The sequence below is a fragment of the Cygnus atratus genome, chromosome 5 (genome assembly GCF_013377495.2).
Source record: "Cygnus atratus isolate AKBS03 ecotype Queensland, Australia chromosome 5, CAtr_DNAZoo_HiC_assembly, whole genome shotgun sequence".
Classification (NCBI taxonomy): domain Eukaryota; kingdom Metazoa; phylum Chordata; class Aves; order Anseriformes; family Anatidae; genus Cygnus; species Cygnus atratus.
In genome coordinates this window covers 26,208,048-26,226,676 of record NC_066366.1, presented here as the reverse complement: position 1 = coordinate 26,226,676, position 18,629 = coordinate 26,208,048, and the positions used below count along the sequence as shown (strand labels likewise).

Genomic DNA, 18,629 nt, shown 5'->3' with positions numbered 1-18,629 from the left:
ATATACCTTTTTTTTTTTTTCTTAATTACTTGTGAAATAACAGATTTACATATCTAACAGAGCAAATTCCATTTGTGGATGAATCAGAAAAGCATGAGGCTTCTACCAATAACAACAAGCCCAGAACTCATCAGATCTCTAAGCCCTCCCATGTATTCTCCAGTTTCATCTACATTCTATACAAAGCTTTCTATATGAAAGATCTTCATCAATTAAGATTCTTACATATCTTAGGTACAAATCTTAATTGCCAGATCACTTCCACCATTTTATGGAATTACATAAGTAGAATAAGTATGTACAATCTTAGAGAAATTCTAGCAACTGTTTCACTTCTTACTGCTTTTCTTCCTCCTTTCATTGCTTTCATTTCAAAGATAGTAGGCGATGTAATTTAGTAATTAAATAATTTTGTATTTTATAGCCTTATGCAATATTTCTTTACTGAAATATTACTTATTTAGAGAGTATTTTAGGAACTGTAAGAAAGCAAAAATGACAACCATCAGCATATCCTGTGTTGCTATTTGATTCTTAGAATTAGCCACTTGCACTTTCCTGGTTGTTTCTACAGCAACATACATTAACACGGTCAACAGGTACTCTGCTGTACCATACCTATTTGTTTACAAAAAGTATACTGCAGTTCTCTTTTGGATAAAGTTTTAGGGGAGGCAGACCAGAAAAAAAGGTCAGTCTTTCTCATATCTCCAAAGACTGCTTTCCAGCTAACTCTACACACCACAGGGCCCTAACTAATCCCTCTCTAAAGCACCCTAAAAAGTTTCTTCTCCTATTTTCTACTTTTTCTTCAGCAGTTTTTCTAACACATGCATTATTACAAAAATTAGTTGAACTGCAACACCTCAGATGAGCCTTCCTGTCAATGCTTTTTGCTCTTCTATAGCTCTTACTCAGATCTAGCCAACTGCATGTGCAGTCATGTCCCTTTTGTTAACTCACCCCACCAACATTGTTAATCTACTTGAACAAAGAACAGCTAATGAGACCACAAGTTTAATGTCACTGTTCCTTAGGTGACCACAAAATATGCATTTGCTGCTATCCATTACCCCTCTTCTTTATAAATGGCAAATTTAATCGCTTCACTGCAATACAAATTGAGTCTCCCATATTATTACACACATTAAAAAGAATTTATAAAGAGACTGTATTTTTTCTGCTAAGTCTGTTTTAGATAATGTGTTTGATGAACACTATTTTTTTCAAACAGCCTAACAACTACAGGTTTTCAGTTTGATGTTATACCACTGAAATTTATCTTCTAAAAACAACAGAAGTTGGTAATACATTGCAGTAATTCTTAGTTCTAATTGACAGAACTATCTTTTATGAAATAATTTACCAAACTCTAAATTCATCTTATTAAACATATCAATAACAGATTGATAATAATAATTTCATCTAACATCAATTGTAGTTGCAAAGTGAAAGAATACTGCTACATGTAGATCCACATATAATGAATTTGTCTAAGATCAGTGTATCCACTGATTTTTAACAGATACATTAAAGTCAGTATTGATCTAGATCTAGAAAATAGCACTTTTTGATAAAAACCATGAAGACAAAAACTATCTGCTAAACAGTCCAGTTGGCATAGGTCGATATTGACTAAAATCTCAGACAAGCAGTATGACCTAAAACTTCATGGTATCCTGAAGTTCTGAATACGGCTCTCTATAAATCAGTACACGGTATATGCAACAGATGCATGTATATACCTACTGGTACTGAAAGCAGAGGTTGGTAATCCCTGAATGCAAGAATCCCTGAATAGAAGTGGAACTGAGCAAAGTACTTACCAGACCACAGATGAAGGCCATCAAAACCATAAGAGTATAGGTCATCGCCAACACCATTGCCACCCCATCCTTCTCCTCCTCCAGGATAGGGAGCATAACCTGAAGTAGAGGCCCATCCAACTCGTAAATGTGTGGGTTCTGCCGTCAAGAATGGATCAACCTGATCAATTATTAATTCAAAGTACCACTTCTTGTATTGTGCAGAGCCCTCAGCAACACCCAAAAATATGTTCGGCCTTATGCTAAAAAAGAAAATATAATCCAGTTAGTGTAAAACATAAAATGTGGCATATGGGTTATATTGCTGTAAAATAGTCAAATTCACTTTGCAAATATGATACAAATGATACCAGCAATAGGACTAGAGGGAATGGCCTCAAGTTGCACCAGGGGAGGTTCAGGTTGGAAACCAGGAGACATTTCTTCTCAGAAAGAGTAGCCAGGCATTGGAACGGGTTGCCCAGGGAGGTGGTGGAGTCACCGTACCTGGGGGCGTTTAAGGAAACTTTGGATGTGGTGCTTAGGGACATGGTTTAATGGGTGATATTGGTGGTAGGGGGATGGTTAGACCAGATGATCTTGGAGGTCTTTTCCAACCTTAATGATTCTATAAGTGTAGATGTCCACATTTTGCTTATAGTATTTGATTTGAGATAGGGACCCATTTTGTGACTTCATAAAGCTGCTGCAGAATTATCTCCTAAGGCATATGGTTCCATGCTTTGAAAAATTTATAGTTAAAAGATGAATAACAAGATCATAAAAAAAATAGGAGTTAGGCTGCTAGGAAATCAAATGCCTCTTAAATCATAAAGTATCTCACACAATGTTTACATGCTCCATAATAATTATTAGATAGAGCCATACTCTGCTTTGAATGAGAAGTAAGCAATTTTCACCTTTCCAATTAATGTCAATACAGATCTTACTATTATTAACAATTCCTACTTGACCACAGTTTCCAGAGTAATCGCCATATTTGCAGTAAAAATGGATTTTTAAGAAGTTATACATAAACACGTCCTATAACGAGTGTCTCAATACTGAAAAATGCAAAACATGTCTTAGGTTACAGTATTTTTGACAATTATAGAAGACATTTAAGTTCATTTTTTTCTAACAATAAAACATGTCACAATACCTTGTCACATCATTAATCAAACGTGTTTGCAAGAGTAAGTCTCTTCTAGGCAATAGATTGTCACAGATCAAATTTTGATTGGCACGAACCGCAACTCCATTACAGACACAGAGGGAGCAAAGCACATCGAGAACCTGAAAGAAGAAATCAGAAGAAAGTTGGGTAAAGGCTTTTATTATATACACTGTAGTTCAGTTTTTAACTAACTACTACATTAATCTACATTCAGAATAGACCTAAAGGGAGGAATATAATAGGCATCATCATTATTTTTTTCTAAATACTCTTTTTATATATGGACTGAGTATAGTCTATATTACTGATGGTGGATATCAAACATTTGTGGAACACACATTCAGAACAGAGGGTTTGCAAAATGCAAATAAATTTCCTTTGAGATTTCTTATTCTCATTTCTATTATAAAATAGCAAGGCTATTACAGCTGCTTGTCAACTCTTCACAATATCTTTTTTTACTAATAATTATTTGAGAAATTTCCTGTGGCCCAAAGAAATTAGTGGACAACTCTAAGCAGCAAGTCTCAGGCTACTTAGGAACCTGTTCCAAAAGCATGCTTTCAATAAGATATTGAAAACCCATTTATATTTTAAATTAAAAGCATTTAAAAGAATTTAATATAAAGCAAAGCAGAGTTTCATAAAGATCTAATTCTAAAGCTTCAGCTCTCTTTTTTTTAGTCACAGTCTGGAAAGTGAAAGATTGAATAACTGTCCAACAAATCACTGGTTAGGACAGAGTTTTGAGCAAAAAGTTTTGGAAGGGAGAACGCAGCAACATAGTGTTGCTAAGGAACACAACTTCTCACCTTTGCAAGAAAAACAGAGAAGCTTAAAGATGTATTTGAGCTCTGACATACAGTCACTGAGCAAATAGCCTGAACGGTGTAAACTGTAATAAATTAACTCCAAGATACAGCATCATCTTCACACTGCTGATTACCACTGTGAAAACTGTTGCCCAACACAAATAGCAGCAGAACAAAACATTTATGTTAGCCATTCCTGTCCTCTGTCTGGTTCTGAAGAACTCTGGACCACAAAGCAGCAAGCTACTCTATCCAGGTACTTACAGACACCAGTGAACTTCATTTTCTCAGCTAATACAAAATTATAGGTGCAACTTTTTTTGACAGGTTATTCATATTTATTAGCTTTTCATGCATATTTGCTATATTTGAAACAGAAAAGCAATTAAATGTTACACTTTTTTTTTTTTTTTTTTAATCTCAACAAAGCAATTTTGCAAACATACTTCCAGGTTATTTTATTCCTTTGAAGATACTAGTATCATGTATTTCCATGTACACATTTCCCTGTTTTTTTGTTTGTTTTTGTTCCTTATCAATCACTGTAAGCTTATCAATACATCCTCAGATTTTCCAAACATACCTTGTAATTGCGCCCATGTTTATCCAACAATGAAATAATAGATTTTATATGCTCCTCAGCTATTATATTTAACGCTTCTGGGCTTTCAATCAAGATACAGTGCAACACTTCCAAAATACCTGTGTGAAGACCACAGTAAAAATGCTGCCATTAAATCACCTGCACAACTGAACATAATCCAAAAGTTCAGTAAATAACAGGGTATCTTAAGAGACACTGTTTGTTCTCCAGTCTAAAAAGAGAATGAAAACACTTTCAAAGAGTATTGATATGCCTATGATGTGAGCTACATTAGACATCAATGCTTTATGTAGCTGTTACTTTCTGATTTATTTTGAAAATAGCCATAATTTAAAAAGCAGTTAAGAAAAATGCAATTTAAACTCCTTCCTTTCAATAAGGCAGGTAAAGGTTTTAGTATGGAGCATTGTATAGTATTTTGATATTTTGTTGAACACTGCAATACAAAAAAAATATCTCTAAACAATTCTGTTATTTGCACTTGTGCCCACAAACAACTTTGGTGTTACTTAACAGAAATGGGACAATAGTCTTGATACTTTCTGAAAATTCATCAATTTACTGAAGTCAAATTCAACATTGATTGGATGTGGTATTGCACATACCATATAAATGGAGAAAAAAAACAAAACAAAACAAAACACAAAACTGCTTGTTTAAATATAACACTTTGCTTAATAATAATTAAAAAAATAAAATCCAGGTACAGTTTATGTTCTAATGCATGCTGTTTTCAAGCAAAACTGCTCTGACAAATATCATGCACAACATCTGTATGCAGTGTATTGAGAGATAACTTGCACGGATAAAAGTAAGTCTCACCTGAGGAAGATTCTAATCTGTCTAATTTACTTATTAGCCAATCAAGATTACTGGAAAATTGAGTACAATTGTTTCTGTTGCCACGAATGAGGGCAGCTGAAAAGAAATCCACAAGTTATAATTTTATAACAGTAGATTTTTTTTTAATTACTAATGTTGATCATATGTAATTTAACATTTTTAAAATAACTTCACAAAAAAATAAACAAATACTAAATACATGTGTGTTATGGTAACAAAGAACTAAGATTTTCACTAATTTGACTATCAGCAACCGACAGTTTCTTAAGAGCATGCAGCTTTTGAAGTTGACGGGGTCTACTGGATAAACCAAAATTTCAGCAAAAATACGTTTTATCTCTGTTTTATTTCATTGCTACATTTACATTTTTTTATTTTTTTTTTTACTCCTATCTCTGGTTAGTTATAGAAATTATCCACCACTCTTGTTCAATGCAACTGTTAAGCACTATCATGACCGATAGGTTGAAACAGTTCTATTTCCTACCAATGAGCGGGAAGTTTACACTCAAGCACAGGTTGGGTACTGTTCTTTAGCCCTACCTGCTGCTTAAAACCTGATATAGATTGGATAGCTTTTAGTCTTCAGTAGCACAAAACACAATGTTATTTGACTGCACTTTGAAATTTCATTAGCAGTTGAATGTTATAAGCAATAGAAACTTTATTCTAGAAGTTATTACAGATCATTGAAATATAACAAAAAGCCTTTTGTATAAAACTGTCACGGATTTTTATTATGAAGCATTAACTTAACATTTATTACAACAGAACAATCATGTCCAAACTGTACCTGCAGAAGAAAATCAAGATGGTATCTGGAAAGGCCTACAGAGCACTAAAGAGTTTTCATCCTACTTTTCTTTAAACTCTTAAGACTGCAGTAAAAGGCAGGCAATGACATTTCATTACTTTCTTAAGAAATCGGAAGATTTCATGAGAAGCACCTGCATTTCTGCACTACTCATGATCCGTGTGAATCTCATGCTTCAAAGCACTACTTCTAGTGTGTCTTCCTCATATTCAGATAGAACTTCTGCGTTTCAGTTTGTGCCCTTTGCTTCTTGTTCTATCACGGGTTACTCTTGAAAAGAGTCTAGACCCATTGTCTTGACACTCCCTTAAGATACTTAAATACATTAATAAGATCCTCTCTCAGCCTTTTCTTCTCCAGGCTAAACAGGCACAGCTCTCTCAGCCTTTACTCATGAAGGAGGTGCTCCAGTCCCTTAATGATTTTAATAGTCCTCCTCTCTCTAGGATCTCCATGTCTCTCTTGTACTGGGGAACCTAGAACTGGACACAGCACTCCAGATTTGGCCTCATCATAGCTGAAGACAGGGAGGATAACTTTCTTGGCCTGCTGGTAACACTCTTCCTAATGCACCCCAGGTTACTACTGGCCACGGCCAACAAGAGCACATTTGCTGGCTCATGGTTAACTTGTTGTCCACCAGGATTCCCAGGTCCTTCTCTGCAGAGCTGCTTACCAGCAGGTCAACCCTCAACCTGTATTGATGCATGAGGTTATTCTTCCCTAGGTGCAGGAGCCCGCATTGCCTTTGTTGAATTTGATGAAGTTCCTCTCCACCCAACTCTCCAGCCTGTCCAGGTCTCTCTGAATGGTGTGTCAGCCACTCCTCCCGGTTTTATATCATCAACAAACTTGCTGAGGGTGTTCAACTTACTGACAAGTAAGTTGAACAGGACTGGTACAAGTACTGACCCCTGGGGGACACCATTAGCTACAGGCCTCCAACTAGACTGAGCTGCTGATCACAGTCTCAACTCTGAGCTCAACTCTGAGCTCTGCCACCCAGCCAGTTCTTAATCCACCACAATGAACTCTGTTTTCTGTAGTAAGTATCAGTAAATATATGGAAGAAATTCTATAACTTACATGACAGAATGAATGACACACAAAGTATTCTTCTTTGGTAGTGAAGCAACAAGTAAAATATAAAGAATGAATATCCTGTTTTTTTTAACTTCAGTGGAATAATCAAAGAACTTACCTAACAATTTGTAAAGGAGATTTAAAATTTCTTTCCATGTGGTACCATTTTCTTCTCTTGCAATTTCTGCAAAATGAGCTGCACTGTTGGAGTCATTTAAACGATCAATGCAATTCAAAACTAGTGCCAGCATGCCCTATATACATAAAACAGAGAGGAAAAACAACTATATATGAAAAGAACATGTGCTGTCCTTTTAATATTTTTTCACTGTTCTTTTAAAAACTGCATTATCTTAGTTTAAAAAATGACTGTGCTTATAAGATATGAATGTGTATTTTTCTATATCAAAACCACCTATTGTGGAGAGTGATTCTGTAACATTCTTTACTCAGCTGAGTGTCATAAAATATAAGGAATAAAACAAAGCTGACAATAAAGGCTTTTATATTTTTTTGTAAATAGAATCTTTTTTACATGAAATCTTCCTTATATAGAAAAAAAAAAACCAACAATTTATACACAAAGGAACTTTACTTGATTAATAAAGGTGGAAATTTTGCTGGCCAATAAAATATCTGTAAAACAAAGTTGTTAAAATACCAGAACAGATTTTTAACTTCAGTTTGGTTTGAGACTAAAATGACACTGAAAACCTGCAAGGAATTCAAATATGGCTAAAAATATTGTAAAATATACTTCCTATTTATAAGGAAGCATAATTATTCTGATTTCAGAAAGCAGCAATTCTAGAATTATGTAATACATATCTTTCACTAAAGCTAACCTTTTCCCAATTTCTAGATATGAAAAGTTCCTTTTTTACACCATGGTGGACAGGCAAGACATCAGAAATAACATCTATCATTCATCCAAGTTTTATTATTCATTTGAAGCATCAAGGATGTGTAAATGTGTAGATAGAAGAATACTTTTTTTTTTTTTAATCACTATAATTTCTTTTAACAATAGCACCTGTTTAAGGATGCTTAGAAGCATTAAGACCAAATTTTATCAGAGAATTTGTGGCCTGTGAAAAGTATGGAAGTCAAAAATACATAACAGCAAGTTATCATATGGCATTACAATCCATTACATATACACACACATCTGAATGATAATGTTTAGATTCCTCTCAATGTTTGTGACATTTAACATCAAAATAAGGTAACAAATCCTCTCTCTGTACCTCTTCTTTGAATAGATTTTGTCTGTTTTTCAGTGACCGAAGCTTGCTTTGTTTATCCTCGTGTTCCAGGTCTTCTTCGGGAGGCTGGAAGTAAGTAATCAGGTCTTGCAGAGTCTGAGCCATCTCCTCAACAGGCAGGGCGATGGGTGATAGTGTTCTGTTGTTTCCACTAAGGAAAACAAGAACGACATAGACTGGCAGCATTATTCATTTTCACGCTAATTTACAGTGTAATGGAACAGCCTATTTTCTGTTCATATCTAAATCAAGTCTTTTTATACATAGAACATATGTATATGAACAACAGTTGATCTGAATTGCAAACCATTCAAACATCTATTGTTCAGGTGTTCTATACTCAGAGATTCCTGAACTGGAATCACATTTCCTCTTCTGCAGTGATTTAAAGAGAGAGTAAGATTTAAAAAAAAGAAGAAAAAAGAGAAAAAACAAAGTAAGGAAGAAGACAGATTAAAGATAAAAGATGTAGCAAGGTCATTTTTTACAGTAATATATATTGTTTAGATGCTTTAAATCCTATTGATGTTACAGTTGCATTTTACAGATGGCCTAAAATGGTAGCAGTTATTGCAGCTGTACACCCCCACTCGTCTAGATAAAGAATGCAAAAATAGCGGGTAATCCTAACCATTAATTAGTTGCTTCTGTATCTGTTCTATATAGGAAGTAAAAAAGCTGGGATTTAAAAATATAAAGCATTCCAGGGAATCCCAACTGTCAGTAAAATAATGTCTCTTTCCCGTTCAAGCATTTGCTCAAACAATCATGGATGACAGCCCCATTTTTTAGGGTCTGACTCACTATTATAGGTAGTGTAATCTAGGAGGAGCTGACTGATAGCTGAGGTGGCTCTTTTTTTATATCTTCAGCACAGGAAATAAAAAGCAGTAGTGTAGTCCTTTGTGAGTAAGTAATGTCATTTTAAACACACTAACATACAGTGTTCTGTGGAAGCAAATTCTTAAATGAAAACTCATTTTTATTTTTTCATGTATTAGGCAGCAACAGAAGGATAACTACTTGATTATCACATTGAAAACTTCTGCCAAGCACTGTGAAAAAATAGCTTCCTAAGAACTACATATATCCTTAATTACTTTATTGTGTACGCTTCTATGTTATCTCAGCAATTATAAATGAATATGCATTGACACCAAACTGTGTTTTACCCCCAAAATTCTCAGATAAAAACATATCACATAGAAGAGAGATAGTAAGAGATATAGTGAAAAGAACATGGAACTTTCACTGAAGCAAAGATCGTTGTCTTGCTGATTGTTAGTGTCATTATCCTTTAAGTATATTAGTGTAAGATAAATGTTATAAATAATTTACTCTGAAGAATGGGGGAAGGAAAGGAGAAAAAAAGTAACAAGATAGCATAATAAAATTGTGCTTTAAAATGTACCATAATTTCAAACTAGCATAGCTAAAGGTGTTATTCAAAAGGACAAATACAACTACATATAAAAGTTATATATCAGTTTTCAAAATACTTTGCTTCACTAGCTGAATACTAATGCCTTTATCAGAACAATTAGTTTAGAACTATTTCTATGTAAAGTTTCAAAATTATTGATAACTAAGATTTGTTAAAATTAAGCTCTACTGAATAGTTACAGAAAACATTCTGAATAACAAGCAAGGTCCTTAACAAGCAAGATGATATACAGCACATGAACAAAGCCTTTTGAACACAAAACACACTTCAAGATTATGGAAAAAATTAAGCTGAAGCAAGTGCATTAATAGGGTGAAAAAAAGTCAATTTTGACTCAGAAAATTTATTTCATCCATAATATTGTTTAAATAGAAGCTTGAATCCAGAAAACCAAACTAGGGATGAAATGTCATAAATACAGTATAATTTCTTGCTGAACATGTTATTTGTTCATTAAGATTCGAGATCTCATGAGGAAAAAGGATCTTCTTTCAGCAACATATAAATTCAGATAAAATGATATTAATGTCTAGCACATTTGTTTTGTTATCGGCTGTTATTGGCTTTTACCAGTAAAACTGCTGTATTGGACTTCCGGAGGGCTGACTTTGAGCTGCTCAGGACGCTGGTTGACCGAGTCCCTTGGGAGGCGGTTCTGAAGGGCAGAGGAGTCCAGGAAGGCTGGGCGCTCCTCAAGAAGGAAATCTTAACGGCACAGGAGCGGTCCGTCCCCACGTGCCCAAAGATGAGCCGGCGTGGAAGAAGACCGGCCTGGCTCAACAGAGAGTTGCGGCTTGTGCTTAGCAGAAAAAAGAGGGTTTATAATCTTTGGAAAAAAGGGCGGGCCGCTGAGGAGGACTACAAGGATGTAGCGAGGCTGTGCAGGGAGAAAATTAGAAAGGCCAAAGCTCATCTGGAGCTCAACCTGGCTACTGCCGTTAAAGACAACAAAAAATCCTTTTACAAATATATCAATGCGAAACGGAGGACTAAGGAGAATCTCCATCCTTTACTGGATGCGAGGGGAAACCTAGTTACTAAGGATGAAGAAAAGGCTGAGGTGCTTAATGCCGCCTTTGCCTCAGTCTTTAGCGGCAATACCGGTTGTTCTCTGGATACCCAGTGCCCTGAGCTGGCGGAAGGGGATGGGGAGCAGGATGTGGCCTTTGCTATTCATGAGGAAATGGTTGGCGACCTGCTAAGGAGCTTGGATGTGCGCAAGTCGATGGGGCCGGATGGGATGCACCCGAGGGTACTGAAGGAACTGGCGGAGGAGCTGGCCGAGCCGCTTTCCATCATTTATCGGCAGTCCTGGCTATCGGGGGAGGTCCCAGTTGACTGGCGGCTAGCCAATGTGACGCCCATCTATAAGAAGGGCCGGAGGGCAGACCCGGGGAACTATAGGCCTGTCAGTTTGACCTCAGTGCCAGGAAAGCTCATGGAGCAGATTATCTTGAGGGTCATCACGCGGCACTTGCAGGGCGAGCAGGCGATCAGGCCCAGTCAGCATGGGTTTATGAAAGGCAGGTCCTGCTTGACGAACCTGATCTCCTTCTATGACAAAGTGACGCGCTTGGTGGATGAGGGAAGGGCTGTGGATGTGGTTTACCTTGACCTCAGTAAGGCTTTTGACACCGTTCCCCACAACATTCTCCTCAAGAAACTGGCTGCTCGGGGCTTGGACTGGCGTACGCTTCGCTGGGTTAGAAACTGGCTGGATAGCCGGGCCCAGAGAGTTGTGGTGAATGGAGTCAAATCTGGTTGGAGGCTGGTCACAAGTGGTGTCCCCCAGGGCTCGGTACTGGGGCCGGTCCTCTTTAATATCTTTATCGATGATCTGGATGAGGGGATCGAGTGCACCCTCAGTAAGTTTGCAGATGACACCAAGCTAAGTGCGTGTGTCGATCTGCTCGAGGGCAGGAAGGCTCTGCAGGAGGATCTGGATAGGCTGGAGCGATGGGCTGAGGTCAACTGTATGAAGTTCAACAAGGCCAAGTGCCGGGTCCTGCACCTGGGGCGCAACAACCCCAAGCAGAGCTACAGGCTGGGAGATGAGTGGCTGGAAAGCTGCCTGGCCGAGAAGGACCTGGGAGTATTGGTTGATAGTCGGCTGAATATGAGCCAGCAGTGTGCTCAGGTGGCCAAGAAGGCCAACAGCATCCTGGCCTGTATAAGAAGCAGTGTGGCCAGCAGGTCTAGGGAGGTGATTGTCCCCCTGTACTCGGCTCTGGTGAGGCCACACCTCGAGTACTGTGTTCAGTTTTGGGCCCCTCGCTACAGGAAGGACATGGACGTGCTCGAGCGAGTCCAGAGAAGGGCGACCAAGCTGGTGTGGGGTCTGGAGAACAAGTCTTACGAGGAGCGGCTGAGGGAGCTGGGCTTGTTCAGCCTGGAGAAGAGGAGGCTCAGGGGCGACCTTATCGCTCTCTACAGTTACCTTAAAGGAAGCTGTAGTGAGGTGGGGGTTGGTCTGTTCTCCCACGTGCCTGGTGACAGGACGAGGGGGAATGGGCGAAAGTTGCGACAGGGGAGTTTTAGGTTGGATGTTAGGAAGTACTTCTTTACCGAAAGGGTTATTAAGCATTGGAACGGGCTGCCCAGGGAGGTGGTGGAGTCGCCATCCCTGGAGGTCTTTAAAAGACATTTAGATGTAGAGCTTAGTGATATGGTTTAGTGGAGTACTTAGTGTTAGGTCGGAGGTTGGACTCGATGATCTTGAGGTCTCTTCCAACCTAGAAATCTGTGTCTGTGTCTGTCTGTGTCTGAGATTATACTTTTCCATGGAAAGAAAAGTATTATGTTGCAATGCATGGCAAGGATATTAGGCAACTACTTACCAAGCATGGCCCTTTATATAACCTTCTTGATGAATCAAGATTATGATAACTCAAGTTTATGTCTTATTAAATTGTTTAATTCCCCTAACTTTTTAATGTCCTTTGTAGTAATGATTCTGTGCTTAGGGTACTCATATATTGCTTGTTTACAATAACCAGGTCTCCAAGGGCATTGGTGTTCTGATCTGTGGAAACAGTTATGACTGTTTCCACATTAGGTTTGACTTCTATTATACAGTTAGTGGAACAGTCCAATCCCAGATAATTTGTATTGAGGTGTAGTTACTAACTCCATTGCCGTCTAGTAGAGAAAAGATTTGAAAGAGAAAATATTTAGAAGATAATTCTACTGATTCTAGTCTAATCAAATTTAGAATCAAAAATAATAATCAATATTTATCAATAATAATTTTAGAATCAAAACTTGAGTTATTCCTTTTAATCAGTTGCTGTTTCTCTGCTGAGATGCTCTTACTGATTTTGCATATCCTTAAATCTATTTCACTGCATATATATGTGTCAGTTTAAACCACAGATTTACGTGACAGAAACAAGAAGTTGTTCTTTGTATCTTCTCAGCTGATGCTTAGCCTTTTGCCCTAATTGTTCTTACTGCAGATAATCCATCATACAGAATACAGTTCACCAGAGAGGTCTGCCTTCTCCTCTGGCCTGTAAGTCTTCCAAATATCACAGGGGTAACAGAGACTTAGAGAGTCAAGAGGATGGATGATTAAAAAGGTACAAGTAAAATGCTGCAGCCAAGATACTGAAGGTAATAAAGGGGTATTCTCCTTCCAGATATGCAGAAATCTATTTTGTATCTCCTTCCATTGCTGATGTGTAAGGAATTGGGGCTGCTATGATTTCATAGAAAAAATCATAGAATCATAGAATACCCCAAGTTGGAAGGGACCCAAAAGGACCATCAAGTCAAACTCCTGGGTCTGCAAAGGACCACCCAAAAATCAAACCATACATCTGAGAGCATTGTCCAAATGCTTCTTGAACTCCGGCAGGCTTTATGCCAAGACCACTTCCCTGGGAAGCCTGTTCTGGTGCCTGACCACCCTCCCCGTGAAACACCTTTTCCTGATATCCAACCTGAACCTCACCTGTCATAGCTCCATGCCATTACTTCAGGTCCTCTCACTGTCCCCAGAGAGCAGAGCTCAGCGCCTGCCCCTCCCCTCCCCTCATGAGGAAGCTGTAGGCCGCCATGAGGCCTCCCCTCCATCTCCTCTTCTCTGAGCTGAACAAACCAAGCGACTTCAGCCACTCCTCATACCTCTTGCTCTCTACACACTTCACTATCTTTGCAGCCCTCCTTAGAACACTCTATAATAGTTATATATCATTTTCACATCCTTTTATTATCCTTTTATCCTCTGCCCAAAACTGCACATAGTATTGGAGGACTGGAGGTGACACTGTACCAGCGCAGAGTAGGGCAGATCAATCCCTTCCCTTGGCCAGCTAACAATGCAATGCTTGAGAAACCTGAGCATATGTATGGCCCTTCTGTCTGCCATGGCACACTGTTAACTCATGTTCAACTTGCTGTTGACCAAAATCCCCAGATCCCTTTCTGCATGGCTGCTCTCCAGCCTTTCGTCCCCCAGCCTGTACATACAGCCAGGGCTAACCCCTTCCCAGATGCAGAATCCGGCACTTGCTCATGCACTTTCATACTGTTGGTGATTGCCCAGCTCTCTTATTTGGTAAGATCTCTCTGCAAGGCCTCTCCAACCTCGATGGAGTCAACAGTTCCTCCCAATTTAGTATCATCTGCAAACTTGCCAAAAAAACGTTCCAAACACTACATCCAAATCAGTTATGAAAACATTGCAGAGAACTGGCCCTAGAATGGTGCCCTGCAGAACCCCACTAGTGACTGGCCACCAGCCTGATGTAACTCCATTTACTATAACCCTATCCTGTTCTGTTCTTGATCTTGACAGTAGAGTAAGCATCTATTTTCCTTTCACGTGGTTTGACAAATTTGAATAGAGTTAACTACAGTATTTGGTTTACTAAGACAAATAGAAGATAAGAACCCTTTTCTGAATATTCTCAAGTTTAATTTACTGTAGAATACTTACTAAAGAATTATACTGTGATCATTTGGCATCTTGTCTTCGAACTAGATTCTGGTCCAGTTTCAATCTGGCATCAAGGTATTGGATTTCATCTAAAGAGTCTTAACTAAGCTGAGTTTTATCTATTTAATGGCAGTACTCATCAAAATGACAAATCAGTAAAAATAAATTGATAACAGCTTCTAAATATAAATATTTGAAAGCAGGAAGTAAGGATTTTGTTAGAGATTTTTTTCTAATTTCAGAATATTTAAAACAAACAAAAATTATTGTATATGAGATGGTAACAACTACCTTAAAAACTGGCTGAATAAGCTTGTAGTATTGCGAATGATTCGAGCAGCCTGGGATTCTTCATGCTGACATCTTTGTAAGGTTAGACCATCATCCATATGGCCTTCTTGGTGCAATATAACCTATTGAAAGTCAGTAATTATCAAAACCATGATTTTAAAAACCTTTAGTACTTTTAAATTCTTGTAACATTTATTTCAATATTGTACTGAAAAGAGTAATTGCATACATACTGAGCTACTACGTTGTGCTCACTCTGAATACCTATTTATTAATTAATTACAAATTTGTCAGTTTCACATAAAAGTTATTTGGAGATGACATGACAAGAACTTTCATTATTTCTATATTCTGTCTGTTAGGGAAAGATTGTCACTACCTTAAAGCATCGTTCACTAAATGATTCATACACAAGAAGACTACTGACAAGAAAATCAAGCTGGAGTGACAAACATCATGAAAATTACAATGCAGCTAATGGAGCAACAGCATTTACTAGTAACTCCTGATTCATATAACTGTTCTCTACACATTATGTTGGATTCTTAAGAGAACCAGATGTAAATATCATAGGAACATCAAGCAATAGCAGAGATCTTTCATTGGGTTGTCAACTTTCCCTTTACCTAAATACCTAATTCCACAAAAAGCTGGCATTATTTTAGACACCACATAAAACAAATCTTGATTGTTGAGACATTAAAATTCTGTACCACTTTTTTAAGAATAAAATGTGAGTTATCCTACTGCTTTGACCAAAAGGTAAGCTACTGAACTCTCACTGAAAAATATATATTTTTAAGCTTTGAGGTAATCAAAATTTGCTGGCCAACATCCTAGTGATCTCAGTAATTCTGTAGGCACTGAATAGGTATGAAAAGAACATAATCAATGTTATACTAATGGTTACTGGCACAAAAGGAAAGGTGATTTACCAATAGCTTTCTTTCATACTGGCATGTAGGTATACCAAAGCACTGTAAGTGATGCTTTTTTGGATACCCCAGAATCCATGGAAATATGATGGAGAAGACTAGGAAGACACTTTTTAATGAGTATACTGATAATTTTACCTTAAAGGAGAATAATTTATGTATCAGTCATATTTAGTTCTGTTCAAGCACTTCTTTATATATGGTTATGCTGTGTGTGACTTTGTTAGCTGAAATACCACTGGTCAGATAACAAAGGGTCTTGAGGTCTCTTAACTGAACAATCACTAAAGAAATCTTGTTCACACACAATTAATAAGAAAACACACACCAGTCTGATAATGTTTCCTCAGGCTGTTGTATGTAGCTCTAGATTCTGGAAAGGACATTACAGGAATGGAAACATTTGAGATAGGATGTTACCAGTATCACAACTTGCAAATAACTTTACCTTCAACACCACACAGCTGACAAAAGACTTAGTCTTCTTAAATAAGAAGTACAACAGGGAAGAGATGAGTCTGTTAAGGCCCTCTAATCTCCCCTATTTCTTTGACCAAGAAAAATGTAACTACCAGGATGACTTTGCTCACTGGAAAATGGAAAAAGGAAAAAGTACCCTTTAGTTCAGGACAGCATCTAATGTCCCATACAAGATACAAGCTGGTTTTTCTTCTTGCAAAAATAAGGTATTTCTTGATCTTCCAGAAGCACATTAAAAAAAAATGCAGACCAGCTGGAGAAGTATTATATTGATTGAAAGCAACAATCACCTCACAGAATGATGGTGGAAGATGAATACCAAGATATGACTACACTCTTACTGTAGAAAAATTAATTTGACATGAAATTTAAAGGAGAACATATATCCAAACTTGCTTAGAGTCTATTACCTTATTTTGCAGAGGACAAAAAAAAAAAAAAAAGTTTCCTGCCTCCACAGGCATATCAATTACAGGAAGCAAGAAGGTTTGAGTTTTCTTCTGTTGGAAGGCACTTAGCATGAGAGAATTTTCCAGGCGAGGGGGCAACAAAAGATTTAGAGCCTTTGAACGTGAATGAAACACTTTGAAAGGAGAATAAAAGTGACAGGCAATTATGAAGGTTCTTTGGAGCTGCTGAGCAGAAAGCTGGAAAAAAAAAATCAACTAAACTTCACAGGTAACTATTGCAAAATTCTTCCCTGAATATAGAGGAAGAATCTACATACTGCTTTCACAAGAAGGAAAATGGGACTCTGGCGTGACAGAATCCCATAACCAATGCTGGCATGGCAAATGAAGAGAGTGTCATTGTGTGTGTAAGTCTCTTAATAAGAGAATACTGAATGACTCTGGCACACAAAGAATTTCCATGATCAGCCGCGCTGCTGAGAAGAACTGAAGGGAATGGGAACCCACTGCCCTTTTGTGACTATGCATGCTGTAAATGAGATTACACCTTTTACAAGGCATCCAAAGTAGTTTATTCTTCAAGAATAAGGTTACCTTAAAGAAAAATACTCTGTCAGTCATGCATACTTTCTAGGACTGCTCTATTAAATAATGCAAAATGCTCACAGAATCACTGACAACATACTGAATAAAGATCATATTTGCTTAAATAAAATTTTAAATGTTGAAAAAGTTGAATAAAATAACAGAGTAACATCTTTGGGATTTCCTTGCATTTTCTACATCTGCAAGGATTATAATTACTTCATAACTTACGATTTTTTGTTATTCTGGATTTCCTACATGGATCTCTTTTATCATTCATGAGTAACACCATCACATGAAAACACAAATTAAAACCACGATCCTGCTTACTACAACCACAGAGTGGGCATGTATAGAAATCCACGTCCTTTGTAGATTGACTACTTTTTCTCAGAAAAGCAAGTATTGTCGTAAAAGAAAGTAGTTATAATTACCACATTGACAGGAAGGTTAAAAAAAAAAAAAACACCATCAACAACCACAACAAAAAAACAGGATAGACTACAACTGTTATGCAACTAATATTCATTCTACAAATAACTAATAATTGAAACAAACAAACAAGCAAACAAAAAACATTACCTTTCTTTTCAAGAGACCTAAACGTGCTGATTTAGCATCCTGTGCTTTATAAGTCAACCATAAAGCACTGGCCACATGTTGAACAAAACAGACTGAATCACCGTACTTTATTTCTGGGACTCCCATTCCATCAATATCACGTTTAAGAGTGGAATCCTGTTTTTCTTTTAGCTCCTAGGAACATAAAATGAAAGTTCATGAGACAAGATAACCCATTGAATTCTACACTGAACAACATTCCAACATTATGAACTCTATCAAATTAGTCAGAATCTAACTGATTAAATATCATTTCAAATTTGAAGTAACAGCATTTTCACTGAAATATCAAGTAAAAATAATTACTGTGTAAATATTTATTAAAAAAGATAAATGCTTAAACTCAACTAAATAATTAACCTAACCTAATCAGTCACTAATCGTTGATTTAATTAAGGTCTCAGTTTAGTAGAGTCTGAAGAACTTTATATTATTAAATTTTTCAAATTTTAGCTTAAAAATGAAGAAGAAAAATGTGCAGAAACATATTTTGAAATGTAATTAAAATATTTTTATGCTAG

At 37.2% G+C, this 18,629-nt stretch overlaps 1 protein-coding gene across 1 annotated transcript in view; it reads right to left on the bottom strand.

Moving 5' to 3' along the window:
- Nucleotides 1–18,629, bottom strand: part of RYR3 (ryanodine receptor 3) — a 190,244-nt gene that overhangs the window by 132,199 nt on the left and 39,416 nt on the right. The window contains exons 11-18 of the mRNA XM_050710838.1: nucleotides 18,070–18,243; nucleotides 15,078–15,199; nucleotides 8,386–8,554; nucleotides 7,257–7,392; nucleotides 5,221–5,316; nucleotides 4,378–4,496; nucleotides 2,968–3,101; nucleotides 1,827–2,068 (exon numbers count right to left, since the gene is read on the bottom strand). Of these exons, the coding sequence (XP_050566795.1) occupies nucleotides 1,827–2,068; nucleotides 2,968–3,101; nucleotides 4,378–4,496; nucleotides 5,221–5,316; nucleotides 7,257–7,392; nucleotides 8,386–8,554; nucleotides 15,078–15,199; nucleotides 18,070–18,243 (1,192 nt within the window). The remainder of the gene's footprint in view (nucleotides 1–1,826; nucleotides 2,069–2,967; nucleotides 3,102–4,377; nucleotides 4,497–5,220; nucleotides 5,317–7,256; nucleotides 7,393–8,385; nucleotides 8,555–15,077; nucleotides 15,200–18,069; nucleotides 18,244–18,629) is intronic.